This window comes from Mauremys reevesii, linkage group 4, assembly GCF_016161935.1.
Source record: "Mauremys reevesii isolate NIE-2019 linkage group 4, ASM1616193v1, whole genome shotgun sequence".
NCBI classification, from domain to species: Eukaryota; Metazoa; Chordata; order Testudines; family Geoemydidae; genus Mauremys; species Mauremys reevesii.
This window is the reverse complement of record NC_052626.1, coordinates 58,925,413-58,944,508: the sequence shown is the minus strand read 5'-3', so window position 1 is coordinate 58,944,508 and position 19,096 is coordinate 58,925,413. Positions and strand designations below refer to the sequence as shown.

The window sequence follows — 19,096 nt, the reverse complement described above, 5'->3', positions numbered from 1 at the left end:
GGGTCAGACCAATGGTCCATCTAGCCCTGTATCCTGTTTTCCGACAGTGGCCAAAGCCAGGTGCCCTAGAGGGAATGAACAGAATAGGTAATCATAAAAAAAAAAAAAAAAAACCAAGGAGGAGTACTTGTGGCACCTTAGAGACTAACAAATTTATTTGGGCATAAGCTTTTGTGAGCTAAAACCCACTTCATCAGATGCATGGAGTGGAAAATACAGTAGGAAGATATATATACAGAATACATGAAAAGATGTGGGTTGCCTTACCACTTCTAATGAGACAATTCAATTAAAGTGGGCTATTATCCATCAAGTGATCCATTCCCTATCACCCATTCCCAGCTTCTGGCAAACAGCTAATAGCCATTGATGACCTATCCTCCAGAAACTTACCTAGTTCTTTTTTGAACCCTGTTATAGTCTTGACCTTCACAACATCCTCTGGCAAAGAGTTTCCCAGTTGATTGGGCATTGTGTGAAGAAATACTTCCTTCACTATGGGGTTACTGTAGCCACTGTAGTGTAGACAAGCCCTCAGCATGTTGTTCCTCACTCGAGCTGAGTTTACTGCAAATCAGTGCTGCCCCAGGCTGGAAAGATTTTTGAAATGTTCCCTTCTCCTCTTTCTTTCACCCTTCCTATAACATCTCCTCCTTATCCTAATTCTCTGCTCCCTCTCTCCCCGTCTGGTTTCCAATAACTGAGACACTGGGGCACCCTTTCAAAGTCAGGGCCTTCTACCAGCCAATACAGACCTCCCTTCAGTACTGCTCCTACTTAGGTGTCTCTACTGAATGAGACAAGACACAGTCTGGTGGGAGCAGAACGTATTACTCTCCCGGTGCATCCACTCAGGAGCTAGCCTAGAAAGCCAGAGATCAAATCTTGAGATTTGAACTTGAGTCTCTTTGGCTTTTTATTTTGCAATCACAGCAGGCCCATCCTACACGAACATACTCCGTGAACCATAGCAGAGGAAAGGAAATTTGAGACAAATTATGCTCGAAGGACTACTACTGAGCTGTTGAAACAGGCCTTTTGCTTTAGTTTGCCACTGATCCATCAGCCATGTTTTCATGCAGGGGGAAGAAAGCCTCCATGTACAACAGGGAGTGTGAAACTAAAGATAAGATTTGGGTTTTGCAAGAGGAAGTGAGGTTAGAGTTTCTGGTCATCTCCACACAGAGGGGATTTTAGCTGAAAGCAGGTTGAACGGCTGAAGCGTACACATCCTCCTAGGATAGTTTCCAACTCCGTCATGTTTTTTATTCAGCAAGGAAAACTGAAACACTATGGGGTGTTCTCGCATTGTGTTGGGGGCAGTCATAGCACAGTGAAAGAGAGGAGATGCTTGAGGCAAGGTCTTTGGGGAGAATGGAAATATCTGGTTGGCAGCAGGAAAAGGTGCTCTCACTAGCTGGAGGGAGAGTGGTGTATGGACAGGACAGAGGGAAAGCAGCCACGTCTCTAGGGTTAAGTGTGTGGAGGATGGAAGTGTCTCTGGCACTAGCAGGAGGCAGACACTCTCACAGTGAGGCACCCTCACTGCATGGGACATAGATGTTGCCAGAACTATGAATGGGATGAAAAATTGGATCTGCCTTTTTGCACCCAGAAGGTCCCCAGTTGCAAGCTCCCAGCTTTTTGCTTCCTGTAGGTAGCAAAGCTAATCTCAGCTTTCCTTTTTTTCAAAAGTATGGATCAGATCTTCAAGCCTTGCCCCTTTCCTCCCATGGCACAAAGGGCAGCTGTGGGGATTCCCAGGAAATCCCACCTTCTTCCAAAGCTTCCATCATAACACACTGTGCTCCAGAAAATCTGATCAGGTAAAATGACCCTTAGGGAGCCATTACTGCCAGCATAAGATACAGCAGCCCTGTGACTCCTCTGACTTATGCAGGTGATCGGGTGAGAGTAAGGAGGACTTTAAGCCATCATTGCATCCCTCCCACTGCTCCTGCCCCTAGCATAGCTCACCTGGACCTAATGATCTGGTCCTGTGTTTCTAGCCTCTTGCAAGGTTAGCCTTGAAAATGTAACTCCAATCACTAGTGCTGAATATTTGTTATTGTGATTTTGCCCTAAAAGTTCCAGTTTGTTAATGATGTCCCTTATACTCACCCCATTCTGGCCTTTGGGACCTGTGCAGTCACAAGTGCCTTGATTTGGGAGAGGATGACACTGCACTAGTAAAGGAAGCGCTGCCTAGACTGTTGCCAGTGGAGCCAGGAACATCACAAGCTGCTTCCCAGGTGGCTGCCTGAAGCTGAGCAGCTAGTGTGACCTCTGAACACAGTGTGGGAGAAGCTCAGTAGCATGACAGACTGAGTGGGCTAGTTACAGGGACCGAAGTGAGAGACTGCTATGCTCTAACCCCAGCTCTGAGATGGAGGATCTTGATTGCTCTGGCAAGTCACTTCCCTGCCTTAGTTTCCCCAGCTGTACAACAGGGATAATACCAGGCATCTTGGATGATTAATTAAAGCACTATCTACAGTTAAAATGTACTAGAATATGCCCAAAGCCCAGCTGCGGCTGGAGGTCTAGACTCGCAACTTGCAGGAAGAATTGACCCTTGCAACATGCTTTTAAAAGATGTTAACTTTGTTCAGACTGCTCTGCTTCCGCTGCGGGAACCTGTCTGAGTATTGCTCCCATCCTTGCTTTTCATTATAGCTGGATCTCTAGCTACACCTTGAGTTAATGTCATCTAACGGTTTCCAGACAAAATGAATGAGCAAAACGTGAGAATGCCCCACAGAAACGTCCGACTGACCTTCCCCAGAATCTTCAGCTGGCCCCGTGCATAGTGGCGGGATGACCAGATAGGGGTGGGTTAGGTTTGGGAAGGCAGGGGCGAAAATTTTGTGTCAGGCCCACTTCAAAATGCTGAGGCTGCCTCCAGGACTAACAGGAATGTCAACATGGGCATACTGCCCATTTTCATCACCTACCCTTTTCAGAGAAACTTTACTTCCTTTTATATTCTGCTCTTCTGCCCTTCCGTGAACAATGTCTGTGCTAGGTGTAGATCACAACCACAATTGCTACAGCTTGATTTTCATAGAAGGGAACTGTTATGAAATCCCAGCTCAGATATGGAAATCCTGCTAGGTGGGGCGTGTGTTGCAGTAAACCTGCCATTTATTTTATTTAAAAAAACGCAAAATGCTGTCAGTCCCATCCATTTCAATCTGTGCGCACTTCTCCTCAGCTGCCAATGCTTCTGCACCTGTCCAGGGAGATGCCTCTCCTTGCCTGCAATTAGCACACAGACAGTTCTGCCCTCTGTGCACTCAACTGTGTTTGGGGGTGGCGGGCTCCTTTTGTACAATGGTGTCAATGTACTTGTACCCCAATCTGGTGAGAGCAGCCCCTGCAGTTAACAGAGAGACTGTTATCCTTACTTTCTGTCCTATGTATCTCCCAGACACAGCGCTCTTCGCTGGAGTCACGAGAAACTTGGAGGTTTTGCCTTTTAGGCACTCTGGCAGATCTTCCTTTGGTTTTGATCTATGGTATTTGCATCTACTCTATAAATCTTCCTCTGAGCTTAAAGTTCAAAAGCCCCTCAAAACACAAAGCAAAACTCCATGAAAGTTGTCTTGCTGTCCCCGGTTTTGCATCAAACCCATGAATTTCACATGCTTTGGATTAAAATCTAGGGCCCAAGTTGTCATGAAACGTTAATGAACTGTAATAAATCTTTCACTCAACCTGCTCTGTGGTTTTGTCTATACTTGGGATTCAGCCATTGGTGACCAGAAGCTGGGGCAACTGCAGTGGTGCAGCCCCCCTAGTGTAGATAAAGAAAGTTGGGATTTGCACCAGTGGCACTTATCTCTGCTTGAAAGTGAGGTAACCTGAACTAGGAAGGATGACCTAGTGAATAAGGGTCTTCCTAAGGACTCAGATGAGTTTAATTCCTGGTTAAACCACAGATTTCCTGTATGACATTGGCAAGTCATTAAATGTATCCTGTCTCAGGTTCCTCCCTCTGTGAAATGGGTATAATATTTCTTTACCTCACAGGGATATTGTGAGGATAATTCCATTAAAGATTTGAAGTGTTCAGATGCTCCAGTGATGAGAACCATATAGGTAGAATATGCACTGTAAAATAAATACATCCCAGGTAGATGGTTCCGTAGTGTTGAGGGGGCTGATCACATGTGGCCAGGCTCACTGGTGCTCTTGTGCTGGTGTCTGTTGAAATTGATAAACGACTGGGTGGTTCACTGGCAGACTGCACTTGTTCTAAAGAAAAAAAATTAAGGAAGTTCTGTCCGGAAGTGTCTGCTGAACGTTACACTTCAGTAGTGCAGAGCTATAAGGAGTAGATCTCTCCTAGAGTGGGTGCATGTGTGTGTTTCTCTCAGCCCATCCCAGGCTTTCCTCTTGCATAAGCTTCAACTTCTCCTCCCTGTGGTGGGACCCACCTGCTTGTTTGGAGAACTGCTGATTTACAATGCAGATGAGCGGCTCTTTGCTTGTCTGTGCTGGTCGTCCCTAAGTTTCCCTGGCATATAAGAGGTTGTTTGGTGCCTGATGCCAAGGGCGGTGGTGGCAGAGAACATGATGTGAGAGGCAGAGTTCAAGAAGAGGGGGGCCAAGAAAGAGCAAGCCCTGCAGCTGCCCTGTTGGCTGAGGGGCAGATCCGTGGGACATAATGTCGATGCTCACACCCGTCCTGACGTCCCCTGAGGTGAAGGAGTATCTATCCAAGGGCGAGCGCTTCATCAAGTGGGACGACGTGAGTACCTGGGCTTTCACTGCATGTGCTGGGGGCACGGAGGAGGCCGAAGTCCTGCTGGAGGGCTGGGAGTGCTTGCTCATGTGTGCATGTGCGTGTGGGCAGCCTGTATGCGAGAAAGTAGGAAGGGGCAATGGGAAAATGTATGTCTGCTGTATGTGTGAGCACCTGATGCATGGAGAGGGATGGGTGGATGAGGGGGATGCTGAGCGAGTGCATGTGTGTATGGATATGGGGGGTGGGTGATGTGTGCCTGTGTGGTGGGGGGAGGTCATGGCAGTGCACTCTGACCCCCACGGGCACAGACAGCTGTGTCCTAGGTCCATGAAGGAGATCTCTGGTGGCATGATCAGGGCCCCTCTTCTGTCCCATGGGTCATCCTAGGGAAAGATGGAATGTCAGTGCAGCTCTCCTCTTCCTCCCCAAGACAAAGGAAATGTGTCCTTGGTGCTGCAGGTCTCCCTGTGCCGACAGGGTCACTCCCTGCTCTCAGAGATCTCCAACGAGGTTGGCCAGGGTATGGTCTCAAGCAGAAGGGCTCTCCAGTTTTGCAGAGGGAGGGGAAAAAAATCAAATCAGGAGTTGCTTCCCCTTCTGGTCCCATTGCTGGAGGGAGTAAGTGGGTGTGGCGGTGAGCTGTTTCCTTCTCTCCCAGCCCTGTTCGCAAACAGGGAAGATGTGGTTAGTCTGTGAGCTACAGAACTTGCATGGGATATAGGGGCTCAAGTGGCTGCTCAGTCCACGCTTTCACCAGCGTTAGGAAAGAGGCTCAGGTACAGGCTTATTTTCCCGCCATTCTGGGTTGGGCTCAAGGGCCTGCTTTGGTTGGTTTTTAGCTGAGGACTGTGAAGAGCTGCTCGCTCATCCATCTTCTTGTGTCTGCAAAGTGACTGGTTTGAGTTATTCATTGAGTACCCATCACAGTCTGGGGGAAGGGGTTTGGAACAGGAGTGAAGGAGGAAATTCATTTGCTAAATATTCCTCTGAGTCTAAGAATCCGTGCTCATTGTCTCCCAGGAAGGCCTCCAGCATTGCCCCAGGCAGGGATATGGGGCAGCTGTCCATGTCTTTATTTTAGAGCCAGATCTCTGTGCCTTTTAAGATTTACTCATCACTAGAGGTAAGTAGTCAGTAGACCGGGGGAGCTATGGATATATGATAGTTTGCCTGGATCTGGGGGAAGCTTTTACAGAATATGGCAAAAGAGACACATTTTAAAGGTACATAAGTGGCTACGTAGTGGGTGATGGTGAGCTACTCAAGTGGATGCAGATCTAGTTTGAAGACAAAGGGCCTTCTTTGTAGAATCAGTATGGGATGAAGGAGGCGACTGGGGACATGCAGTAATCAATGATCTGCAATGACAATCTAGCAGTGATCAAGCCAGTAGGTGATGTAGCATGCAGATAGCAGAAATGGATGGTGCTAATACAGGTCAAAATGACACTGGTAGCTCAGCAACATGGGCAGATGCACCTCCTGACTTGTATAATTTGCTGTAGAAAATAAGTGAATGAGGCCAGAGCTGAGTGGAACACAGATATATCTATCTTTAATCATGATTGCTGCTAGCAGGGTTCTAACGTGGCTTCCGTAGTATTTTGTTTTTGAGAACAATGTTGGCCAAACAGGCATAGTCTAAAGCTGGCATTTTCCAGTGGACACCGATTTTCTGTCCCTGTTTTTGGGTGCCCACCTTAAGACAATTAGAATCTGATTTTTAAAGGCCTTCCCTTGGAAATACTGGGTGCTCAGCACCTCTAAAATCCAAGGTGTCTCAAACTGATCATCTAAGAACTGAGCCCTCCGGTCTCCCCCAAAAAACACTGTCCACTGCTGAAAATGATGGCCTTAGTCCTTAGGTAGTCGACAGCATGGCTCTCCAGCAAAACATATCCCTAATCAGGATTTGGTTATTTCATTCATATTTCTCCATCTTGTCATGCTTCCTGTCCCACATGTATGTGTGCGGGGGGGGAAGGGTGCTGCAAAGGGAAATGGTGAGACATCTTGGGCTGCAGTGTTGTCAGTGGACTGGCAAGACTCGACTCTCCTTTTCCCTCTCATTGAACTGGATTTTGGGATCCCTTTGCTTTCTCAGCACCTGACCAGATTAGGATCCTGACAAAAGCTAGCTGCTTTAAACGGTATCCAGATTAGGTGCTGTTGGCGGGTAGGGGGAAACGTTTTGATAAAATGAAGGAGATTACGTCTGCTTCATCCAGCAAGGAGGTATTTCCTTTGCCGTTTCGGAGTCGTACTGGAACCACCACCGCTTTTGGATTCCCAGGGAGCAGCAATGGCCTACCGGGCCTTTAGCACCTTCAACTGGCCCAGGAATTGGAGCTCTGCCTCTAACGGAGGATGTCCTCCTCTAGACTGACTTATTTTAATGTCTTTTATTTAATTAGATTGAAACTTCTAGGGGGAGAGATCATCTTTACTCTGTGTTTGTACAGTACCCAGTTCAAAGGGAGTGCCATCCAGAGTAGAGAGTCTGGGTGTTACTGTAATACAGATGATACCTAATCATTATAGCCACCTTGAAGACCGCTCCAAAGCCTCAGCTAATGCAGAATGTGTTTGGCCATCTCTTAAGTGGGGCAAGCAGATGTGAATATAGCGGTTGGGATATATTACCAACCACCTGACCAGGATGGTGATAGTGACTGTGAAATGCTCAGGGAGATTAGAGAGGCTATAAAAATAAAAAAACCTCAGTAATAATGGGGGATTTCAACTATCCCCATATTGACTGGGTACATGTCACCTCAGGATGGGATGCAGAGATAAAGTTTCTTGACACCTTAAATGACTGCTTCTTGGAGCAGCTAGTCCTGACACCCACAAGAGGAGAGACAATTCTTGATTTAGTCCTAAGTGGAACACAGGATCTGGTCCAAGTGGTAAATATAACTGGTCCACCTCGTAACAGTGACCATAATATTATTAAATTTAACATCCCTGGGGCAGGAAAAACACCACAGCAGCCCAACACTGTAGCAATGAATTTCAAAGAGGGGGACTACACAAAAATAAGGAAGCTAGTTACACAGAAATTAAAAGGTACAGCGCCAAAAGTGACATCCCTGCAAGCCGCATGGAAACTTTTAAAAGACACTATAATGTATACCCCAAATTAAAAAACATAGTAAGGGAACCAAAAAAGTCCCACCATGGCTAAATGACAAGCTAAAAGAAGCAGTGAGAGGCAAAAAGGCATCCTTTAAAAAATGGAAGTTAAATCCTAGTAAGGAAAATAGAAAGGAGCATAAACTTTGGCAAATGAAGTGTAAAAATATAATTAGGAAGGCCAAAAAAGAATTTGAAGAACAGCTAGACAAAGACTCAAAAACTAATAGCAAAAAATATTTTAAGTACATCAGAAGCAAGAAGCCTGCTAAACAACCAGTGGGGCCACTGGATGATCTAGATGCTTCAGGAGCACTCAAGGACGATAAGGCCATAGTGGAGAAGCTAAATGAATTCTTTGCATCAGTCTTCATGGCTGAGGGTGTGATGGAGATTCCCACACCTGAGTCATTCTCTTTAGGTGACAAATATGAGAACTGTCCCAGATTGAGGTGTCATTAGAGGAGGTTTTGGAACAAATTGATAAACTAAACAGTAATAAGTCACCAGGACCAGATGGTATTCACCCAAGAGTTCTGAAGGAATTCAGATGTGAAATTGCAGAACTACTAACTCTAGTCTGTAACTTATCATTTAAATTAGCTTCTGTACCAAATGATTGGAGGATAGCTAATGTGATGCCAATTTTTAAAAAGGGATCCAGAGGTGATCCCAGCAATTACAGGTTGGTAAGCCTGACTTCAGTACCTGGCAAACTGGTTGAAATTATGGTAAAGAACAAAATTGTCAGACACATAGATGAGCATAATTTATTGCAGAAGAGTCAACATGTTTTTTGTAAAGGGAAATCATGCCTCACCAACCCACTAAAATTCTTTGAGAGGGTCAACAAGCATGTGGACAAGGGGGTTCCAGTGGATATAGTGTGCTTAGATTTTCAGAAAGCCTTTGACAAGATCCCTCACCAAAGGCTCTTAAGCAAAGTAAGCTGTCATGGGATAAGAGGGAAGGTCCTCTCATGGAACAGTAACTAGTTAAAAGATAGGAAACTAAGGGTAGGAATAAATGGTCATTTTTCAGAATGGAGAGAGGTAAATAGTGGTGTCCCCCAGGGGTCTGTACCGGGACCAGTACTAATCAACGTATTCATAAATGATCTGGAAAAAGGGTTAAACAGTGAGGTGGCAAAATTTGCAGATGATACAAAATTACTAAAGATATTTAAGTGCCGGGCAGACTGCGAAGAGCTACAAAAGGATCTCACAAAACTGGGTGACTGGGCAACAAAATGGCAGATGAAATTCAATGCTGATAAATGCAAAGTAATGCGCACTGGAAAACATAATCCCAACTATACATATAAAATGATGGGGTCTAAATTAGCTGTTGCCACTCAAGAAAGAGATCTTGAGTCATTATGGATAGTTCTCTAAAAACATCCACTCAATGTGCAGCAGCAGCCAAAAAAGCTAGCAGAATGTTGGGAATCATCAAGAATAGGATAGATAATAAGAGAGAAAATAGCATATTGCCTCTATATAAATCCATGGTACGCCCACATCTTGAATACTGCGTGCACATGTGGTCGCCCCATCTCAAAAAAGATATATTGGAATTGGAAAAGGTTCTGATAAGAGCAACAAAAATGATTAGGGGTATGGAACGGCTTCTGCATGAGGAAAGATTAATAAGACGGGGACTTTTCAGTTTGGAAGAGACGACTAAGGGGGATATGATTGACATCTATAAAACCATGACTGGTGTGGATAATGTAAATAAGGAAGTGTTATTTACTATTTCTCATAACACAAGAACTAGGGGTCACCAAATAAAATTAATAGGCAGCAGGTTTAAAACAAAGTATTTCTTCACACAACACACAAGCAGTCTGTGGAACTCTTTGCCAGAGGATTTTGTGAAGGCCAAGACTGTAACAGGGTTTAAAAAAGAACTAGATAAGTTCATGGAGGATAGGTCCATCGATGGCTATTAGCGAGGATGGGCAGGGATGGTGTCCCTAGTCTCTGTTTGCCAGAAGTTGGGAAAGGGCGACAGGGGACGGATCACTTGATGACTACCTGTTCTGATCATTCCCTCTGGGGCACCTGACATTGGCTGCTGTCAGAAGACAGGATACTGGGCTAGATGGACCTTTGGTCTGACCCAGTATGGCCGTTCTTATGTTCTAAATATGGCCAGATTCAGTTTTAAACATACTTCTACTTTATTTATTATTTATTCTAGTGAGAACAAATTATAAGCATCCTGAATGTACAATCCTTACTGTCTTTGGCAAGTTCACACAAGTAGCTTCATTCACTTCAGTACATTGTGACACATGGCACATAAGTAAGAGGTCATAAAGCCTCTGTGTGGGCTACTCCCATCACAGACCACAGTGCACGGATTAAATAGCCTTCATGGAGCCACATATCAGGGCTTGGAGTGTGCAGGGCCTTAACTCCATCCATAAAAAGCAGCAGCCAGTGCAACTGAGCCAGCACAGAGTGGAAAGTAAGCTGTGCCAAGTAAAGGGATGGAACAACTTACTTTCTCCCTGGAGCAATGGAAAACCAGACACCAAATTGTGACTCTCTACGTCACAATTATGTCCCAGGGCTGTTGCAGGGCAGCAAAGCTACAAGCTGTCTCTTACAGAAAGTAACTCCTCAATTGATCCCTAAGTGATTATTGGAAATGGATCCCTTGAACAGGAAATAGGATTTCTAAGGTGAAATTCTGGCCCCCTTAGAGTCAATGAGAGTTTTGCTCTTGATTTCAGTAGGGCCAGAAATTCACCCCAAGTGATGTTTTGATTTTTGCATATATCTGCATATAGGGGGCAAAGTTAAGGTGGGTGAGGCAGTATGAGTTAAGGGAAATTATGATGGATGAGAAAGGATTATTCCACAAAGGAGAACAGCCTGGCTCCCCTAGCTGTTCATTTCCAGACATTTTGGGATTTGGGGTTTCTTCTTATTTAAGTGATGAATTTTTGCAAAGAAAGTACTATAGGTTTGGGGTGTGAGATGAAATTAATTGAAACATACTTGTAATTTATGATCACAAATCTTATATAATCCATGCTCTGCACTGGCTCCCAATCCACCCCCAAGAGCAAGTGAAGGATTTTATTATCTACAAAGCTCTGAATGGTCTGGGTTCCCACATCCATCTCACCTGCTATGCCGCATCACAACAGTTGTGTTCCACAAGACAGCCCTTGCTCTCTGTCCCTGGGGTTGAACTCCAGGGCATGGGCAGCAGGACATTCTGATGGAAGATCCTCATCTCTGGAATTCACTCCCTCCTGCAGTCTCTCACAGGCCAACCTTGATGCATGTGTTTTAGGATGTGTGTGCTCAGTCTGTCTTTTTCTTCATGTGGGCCTATAGCCAAAGGGGCAAAGCCTATCCTGTTAAGAAAAGGAGATAGAGGCAGGGATGAGCATGGTTTGTGCCAATTCTCAGCAAGAGTTCATGATAATTTATGCAACATCTAAGATCTCACAATGTTGGGTGATTGAATAAACTCTGTTTGAACCCAGTTGTAGCTAGCATAGATCTGTTCCTCATGTGGACAGGAAGGAAGGAGGTCCTTCTGGGCTCTTCTACACTGAAGACCCTGCTTGGTTTTAAAAAGCTTGATTTGGTGGGAGAGTGTGGGAAATCTAGAAATGTGGCCGGTGGGGTCCTCATTTGCATGTCAGTGTCCAGAATGCTCTTCCAGCTCCTAGCAGTGAGCTCAGGGAACTAACTGAGAACTATGGGGACATGGGTAGGTATGTGTATCCACATGATCTTTCTGCCTATTGCAGAACAGGAGACAAGGTGGCAGTGAAAGGAGGGAGTGGAACGATGAGAGGGAGAGCATGACAGACAGATGGTTATTGCAGTGTTTAGTGCTCACAGAAGGTGCCAACCCTGGAGATTTAAGTCCCTTGGATACTCATAGGGGAGTTACAGGACACAGTGGCAACATATCCTTCCTTCACACTTTGCTGCCAATGTGCCTCAGCTCAGCATTGATCTGGAGGTGGGACCCACCATTAGGGGTAGCAGCAGTATAGGTTAGTATAGCTTCCATAACCCTTGGCTCTTGCTTGCTGGAGCTGAACTCAAACCAATTAGCCACTTTTCACAGACCACAGAATAGTCGAAGGTGATTCACCAAGTCTGGGCTGCAGGGGAAACTACATTCCCTTACAGATTCTCCAAAGCTTTAAACCTTCTTTCTCCTGGTTTTGTCAGGACACAACGAATGCTTCGCCTGTGATTCTCCGGGTAGATCCAAAGGGCTTTTACTTATATTGGACATATCAGAATAAGGTAAGTGCTGAGCTTTCCAGCTATGTCTCTGAATTGGAGTTTGTAAAAGTACCCAGAGCAAGGAGGCTTGGTCAGCAGCCAGGCAGCTAACCACAGAACACATCCCATCTTAGAAGAAAGCACCACACAAGGGCCTGGGGACTGCCACTTGTTCTGTGGCAGGTGCCCCTGCAGGAATTTCCTGGGCAATTCCAGGATAAAGCATGGAATCAGAGGAACTAGGCTGCAGGTGTTGATGGGAAATGAGCGCTTCCTTTTTTGTCACAGGTTTTGTTTGCACTGTATAGCTTGTTAGTTCCATGCATCTCATAGCACTTTACAAATGTGAGTAAGCATTAATATCCCCATTTACCAGACAGGCTGAGTCAATTGTCCAGAATGAGTAAATGGCAGAGCTGGGGCTACAACCCAGGACTCTTGAGTGAGAGCCCTGTGCACAGCCTACTAGGCCAAAAGCTACAACTATTACATGCCTGAAACACGTATGGACTATGCTTGTAGCTAAGTCATGTGCTGATGCTTCCAAGAGCTATGTATGAAGTTTATCCAGGCATGAGCTGAAAACAGAGAGGAAGGAAGAAGATGGAAGACAGCACACCTCAGTTCCAGAGGGAGATATTGGTTCCTCCAGTGCTAAACTGGAACACACAGTTGTTTATCTACATTTGAGCTGGGCGGTGTGATTCCCAGCTTGCATAGATGTGCTTGCGCTAGCTTGCTAAAAATAGCAATGTAGCCAGAGTAGCATGGTGAGTGGCTCATGCTAGCCACCCAAGTACATAACCGCTTGGATCCATGGCTATGTACTTGGGTGGCTAGCCCAAGCAGCCATCTCTGCTGCCCTTGACACATTGCTATTTTTAATGTGCTTGCTTAAGCAGAGCTGGTGCGGGTACATCCACACAAGCTGGGACTCACACCTCCCAGCTCAGATGTAGACGTACCCAGCAAGGGAGAGGCAGACTGGAGCATGCAGACTCTCCCATAGCTGGAGCGAGGGGTGGAGAGGAGCAGGGATACTGGAACAGTTTGTATAGTAGGGGTGCTGAGACCATTGAACCAAACTGTAAACCCTGCATATAATGGAAACCACTTCAAGCCCATGTGTGAGGCAGCACCCCTAGTTCCAGCACCTAAGCAGGGGAGATGCAGTGGGCAAGGAGAAAAAATCCAATTCCCTAAGAGGCAGAGTGTGCTGGGAGATGGCAGGTGGGAGGCTGGGCCTACATACTTCCGCTTTCTAGTCCACTGTGGTTCAACTTCACTTCCTTCTCATGACCCACATACTGACGCATGGCAGATAAAGAGACAGCAGCAATAACCTTAGCAATAACAATAGCTGGGACGATTTGGGCGCTATTAGTGACATCTTCGCTGTGACGGTTTCCTCATAACCGTGATTGCCAGTGCCAGCTGGGGCTCCAGCATGGTGAACTCCCTCACAACGGTGCCACAATGACGCTTGTCAGCACAGCAGTCGTGTGAGATAAGGAGCTGTTAGCAGCAGCATCTTATGCCGTTATATTCCCCTGAAATGTCTGCAGTTCCTTCTGCTGTGTGTCTCCTCCTGAAACATTTGGCATTCTGCTTGAGGGCACTCTAGATCTACTCATCCTGGTTGCAGGAGTGGAGCTATAGGGAATGCTATAGGGCAGGGGTGGTCAACCTGAGCCCGAGAAGGAGCCAGAATTTACCAATGAATATTGCCAAAGAGCCTCAGTCATATGTCAGCAGCGTTGGCCATTCCCCCCACCCAACTCCTTCAGCCACCTGCGCCTCCCGCCCATCGTCAGCCCCGCCAATCAGGGCCTCCCACGCCTCCCGCCCGCTGCAGTCAGCTGTTTTGCAGTGCACAGGAGGCTCTGGTGGGATGGGGGGAGGAGCAAGGGTATGGCAGGCTCGGGGGAAGGGGCAGGGGCCTTGGAGAAGGGGTGGAGTGGTGGCAGGACCTGGGGCAGAGCAGGGGGTTGAGCAGTGAGCACCCCACAGCACATTGGAAAGTTGGCATCTGTAGCTCCAGCCTCGGAGTCAGTGCCTATGCAAGGAGCCCCATATTAACCTCTGAAGAGCTGCATGCGGCTCCAGAGCCACAGGTTGGCCACCCCTGCTATAGGGTGTCTGCTTCCTCCTGCAACACAGCGGAACAAGTGGGCAGCTCTGGAACAGACTTACAAAAATCAGGAGAAACACCAGTTATTGTAAACCTGACAGACACTGTGACCGCCCCCTCCCTTCTCCCTAAAATAGCAGATGTGCAGGGTAAGTAAGAGCTGCGAGGTGTTCAGAGCTGGGGACAAGGCCTGCTGCTATTTGGGCAAAGGATGCTGAGTCTGTGGAAGGGTGTGAGCAGCAGGCCTGGTACTGGAATTGTGGAGCTGTGGGAAGCAGGCCTGCTGCTGTGGGTAGAGACACAGCTCAAGTGCCTAATTTTACTGGGAAATGCAGTACTAGTTGATTAGCATCTAGTACAAACTGTAAGCAAATCTAAAACATGGCACATCTGCCTGCTTTACATCCTAGGAGAAGCATTTGTCTGGCATCTTTCCCACTCTGAGAGAGTCTCTGGGCGTTGTGTGAGCTGACAACGGCTGCTGGGTGTAGCTGATAGGCAGGCTGCTGGCAGTATGGGTTGGCATGGGCCATGGGTTGGCCAGTCTGGAGAGTGTGGCCATGGCAATGAGTGGGCGGATGCAGCCACAGAACAGGCTGACCCCAGTAGATTATGTGGGTGACATGGGTGATAAGCAGAATGACACTCCTGGGGGAAGTAGGCAGACTGATGACATGGCTAACAGGTGAGGGACTGGGGTGAACTGTGGACTGTCACACTACTTTCTGTGGCTGGGCTGGTAGCTGATTCAGTTGCCTTGCACACACACCATATTGCTGATCCCAGATCCAGTGGTAACTGCTTGGCCCTGACAGGCCTTGAGGGCACCCATATGGGAGCAAGATGTCGTGTTATTAGAGGAGGAGCTATGCTAATTATTGTATTAAACCTTTGAGTCTGCCTTTGTGAACTAGATGTTTTCACAAGTGTGAGCAGACTTGGCCGGAGCTGAGTGCTTGTTCAGTTAGTATAAGTGCTGTGCCTTCCCTCCTGAGTGCTCACTAAGCATTGCACATCCTGCCAGATGTTTCCAGGACTCTGTGCAGAGTCCCTATTTTCACTTCAGAGATACCACCCTGTCTGATTAACTGGGCTTTACTGAACAGCAATCCACCCCGCTATAGCCTCTTGCCTGCCTCCTTCTTAGGGCAAGTTTGTGGCATGCTCTTTGGTGGGTGTGCAAGGTGCTCTCCCTCAGAGCAGGAGCTTGATAGAATTGCAGCCCTCGTGCTCTGTTGCCCCAGAAACTGTTCCCTGCCAGGACCTCCACCCCAAAAAGAAAGGAGGTGGAGCCACATATCACTGTTCCTCTGCACTGACCAGGGGAGCAGTCGGATTACACAGTGTTCCAGCAGGTGCTGTTTCTGTGTGGCCGGGAGTTGTGCCATTGTTCCTGCTCTGGAAGTGCAGCTCCACACTGACCCCAATGCAGGGCTGTGAGTGAGAGCCACCAGAGAGCCCTGCCATTCCCTTTCTAACCCTTCCCTCTCTTGCTGTCCTTCCCCTTCCTCCTCCAAGTGCCAGCCTTCTCCTTGTTTTTATTCTTTTGCAGGAAATGGAATTTTTGGATATAACCAGCATCCGAGACACCCGGATAGGAAAATTTGCCAAAATCCCCAAGGTGAGTCTGTGGTCCTTTTCTGTCCAAGGCTGAGCCCTTACTGGAGCATGTGCCACATGTTTGCATAGATAGTATCTTTCATACTGCCCTGAAGGTATCTCAGAGCACTACACAGAGCTCTCTCTAACCAATGGATTAGAAACTAGCAAAGCAGTGACTGGAACCAGTATCGCACTTCTTATGCAGGTAACCAAACATCTCAGATGAAGAGTGCCATATCTTAACAGTCCTAGTGCTACGTTGCATATGAGCACAAACCTTGGCCTAGGATTTGAACCACCTGTCATTTTCAGGCTTGGAAACAAGAGTGCTACCACACTGGGCTGTACGGGCACTTCTATATGGGAGGGGGTGAGAAGCAAGCATGGGTCCATTGCCTGTAAATTCATGTGGGCCTAAATTGCTGAATGAGAGATTTAGGTTAGACCTTAGGAAAAATTTTTTTAACTGTACGGGTAGTTAAGAACTGGAACAAATTACCTAGGGAAACTGTGGCATCTCTGTCATAGGTATTTAAGAACAAGTTAGACAAATACCTGTCAGGGATGGTCTAGATGATACTTAGTCCTGCCTCAGTGCAGGGAACTGGTCTAGACGACCTATCAAGGTCCCTTCCAGTCCTACAGTTCTGTGATTTACAAATACATGGGGAGGAGGCAGGCAGGGAAAGGCTCAGTGCTTGGTGGGGGTGCCTGTTGGCACCCTGGGGCATGGAGTTGTCTGGCCCCCACCCCTGTAATGTTTAGTTTTATTTAGGAATTTAATTTTATACTAAAATGGCAATGAGGGCAGAATCCTCCATTAAAATACATGAATTCTAGTTCGGCCAGACATCAGGAAGGTGTGCCCCATGCTTCTGTGTCCCACTGTGTTCCCAATTCCCACATGATCCAAGTGACTTTCTCATGGGCAACATCAAGAGCTGAGGGGACTTCACCTGGATAACTCCTCTCCCTCAACTCTTTGCTAGCTACCTGTGCTGCTCAGAGTGATGGGGTCTTAAATCTTGTGAGAACTGGGAACTGCGGAGCCCTCCGTGCACGTCAGCAGAACGGCCCTCACCGTCGTGAGAATTAGAGAATGCTCAGCAGTAAGCCTTGTCCTGATGTGTAGGGATAGGGCAGAGCTAATAAGAAAGTGAGCGTTACATCTTACTATTGGCCTTAGATTTTCCTTAGACGTGTTCAGCAGTCATACTCGCTGCCATATTGTGGAGCTGCTGCCTTATAACAACTCCATCATGTTGCCAGCATATAGCACTGGAGTAAAAGCTGACTACCATTCAGTTGCCACAGCTTTTCGATACTGGCATTGTGTTTGAGGGTGAGGAAAGGCTGCTTTCTCTCCAACTCTAGCAGTCAGCATGGTTCTTTGCCTATATCTGCATAGGAGAGTTTGTTTCCCTGGCTTCTGACTTTGGTTTGTTCAGGTGAGGCTACTAGGGAAATCAGGGGAGTGGGAAAAGAGGGGAGAGCTGAGATTAAAGCTGAATCACTGGTTTGCTGGGTTATAAAGTACATTTCTACTGTCCCATTTTGGCTGGGGCATGAATTACAGGACTGATACCTCTCCTGCTTTTAATGATATCATCCCTGGTTTTACATGGCAATCCAGGGCTGCCCAGAGGATTCAGGAGGCCTGGGGCAGGGCCAGGTCTTCAGTGGCAATTCAGCAGTGGGTCCCTCTCGGAGGGAAGGACCCGCTGCCAAACACAGCCGAAGAATGAAGTGGAGGCGGTAAAGCAGCCTAAGTGCCGCAGATCACGGCTTTTTTTTTTTTCTGCCGCTTGCGGCACTTGTACTCACCGGGTGGTGCTCCGAGGCATCAGCAGCACTTCAGCGGCGGGTCTTTCACTCGCTCTGAGTCTTCCGCTGCACTGAAGGACCCGCCGCCAAAGACCCGAAGCGAGTGAAGGGCCCGCCGCAAAAGTGCTGCTGAAAACCCAGAGCAGCTCACGGGGCCCCTGCGGGGTCCGGGGCCTGGGGCAAATTGCCCCACTTGTCCCCCTCTCTGGGCGCCCCTGTGGCAATCTCATGTAAAATGGCACCGTGTCTGATTGTGTTGTGAAATTACAGCATGACAGGCGGAAACTGTCGTGATATAATAAGGGAGTGTGGTCTGAGCTTTAGACTGGGAGCTAGAAATCATGAGTTCTGTCTGCAGCTCTGACTCTGTGGGCTGGTGCAAGCAATCTTTATGTATGGCAGCCACATGGCCTCCTTCACCACAGTACTGAGCACCTCACAAACCTGATTGAATTTATCCTCACAACACCCCCCTAAGTAAGGTCATTCCCATTTAACAGATACGAAACGGAGGCACACAGAGAGTATGTGACTTGTCCAAGGTCATATGTGAAGTCTGTGGCTGGGAGTTAAAGCCAGTCCAGGGCCTTAACCGAAAGACCACCTTTCTTCCCTATTTAAAGCCTTTCCATGCCTCAGTTTCCCTATCTGTGAAATGGGGATAACAATTAATTTTACTGGAGTGTTGTGAGGCTTCCTTAGTTAATGTTTTTAAAGTGCTTTGAGGATAAAAAGCTGCAAACATGATGTTATGTCATGGTGAGATGACAGCATCAAGATATTGCCAGTACTGAATGTGATGAGTTTGTCTAACAGAACAAACTCAAAGGCAGCAATTCTAGATGACAGCTTTCAGACTGTCAAGACTTAACTGTGAGCAACAAAGGGACCTACCTGCATGATAAGCAACGCCAAATAACAGAAAAGGAAGGGGAGGAGGAGACAGCTTCTAACAAATACAGGAAACTTCTTCAACATAAACCACAATTTCTCTATTGTCTCAGTTTCATGGTGTAGTACGTGGGAGATAAATAATTTGGACGACAGCCAGCAGGTCTATAGGATGACGTTAAACTGAAGACTAAAATCATATGACATGAAGCCTTTTGTAATGAGGATCAGTAGGGTTGCCAACTTTCTAATCGCACAAAACCGAACACCTCTTCCCTGAGGCCCTGCCCCTTCTCTGAGGCTCCCTCCCCCACTCATTCCATCCCCCTCCGCCAACACTTGTTGTCCCCCGCCCTCACTCACTTTCACTGGGCTGGGGTAGGGGGTTAGGGTGAGGGCTACAGCTGGGGGTGTGGGCTCTGGGATGGGACCAGAAATGAGGGATTCAGGGTGCGGGAAGGGGCTCTGGGCTGGGGCAGGAAGTTGGGGTATGGG

General features: G+C 47.2%; 1 protein-coding gene across 6 annotated transcripts in view; it reads left to right on the top strand.

Annotated features, from left to right (window-relative positions):
* The first annotated feature begins 4,353 nt into the window (after positions 1–4,353).
* The window catches only part of PLCB2 (phospholipase C beta 2), a 62,231-nt gene continuing 47,488 nt past the window's right edge, over positions 4,354–19,096 (top strand). For 5 of the 6 annotated variants that reach the window (XR_005597605.1, XM_039534839.1, XM_039534842.1 and 2 more), the window contains exons 1-3: positions 4,354–4,753; positions 12,097–12,174; positions 15,837–15,905. Coding sequence is in view for 5 of the 6 variants with exons in the window: in XM_039534839.1 (XP_039390773.1) it covers positions 4,670–4,753; positions 12,097–12,174; positions 15,837–15,905 (231 nt within the window). In the remaining variant the exon portion in view is untranslated. Of the gene's footprint in view, positions 4,754–10,278; positions 10,361–12,096; positions 12,175–15,836; positions 15,906–19,096 lie in introns of those variants that run through there. The other variant, XM_039534840.1, reaches the window with a different exon arrangement.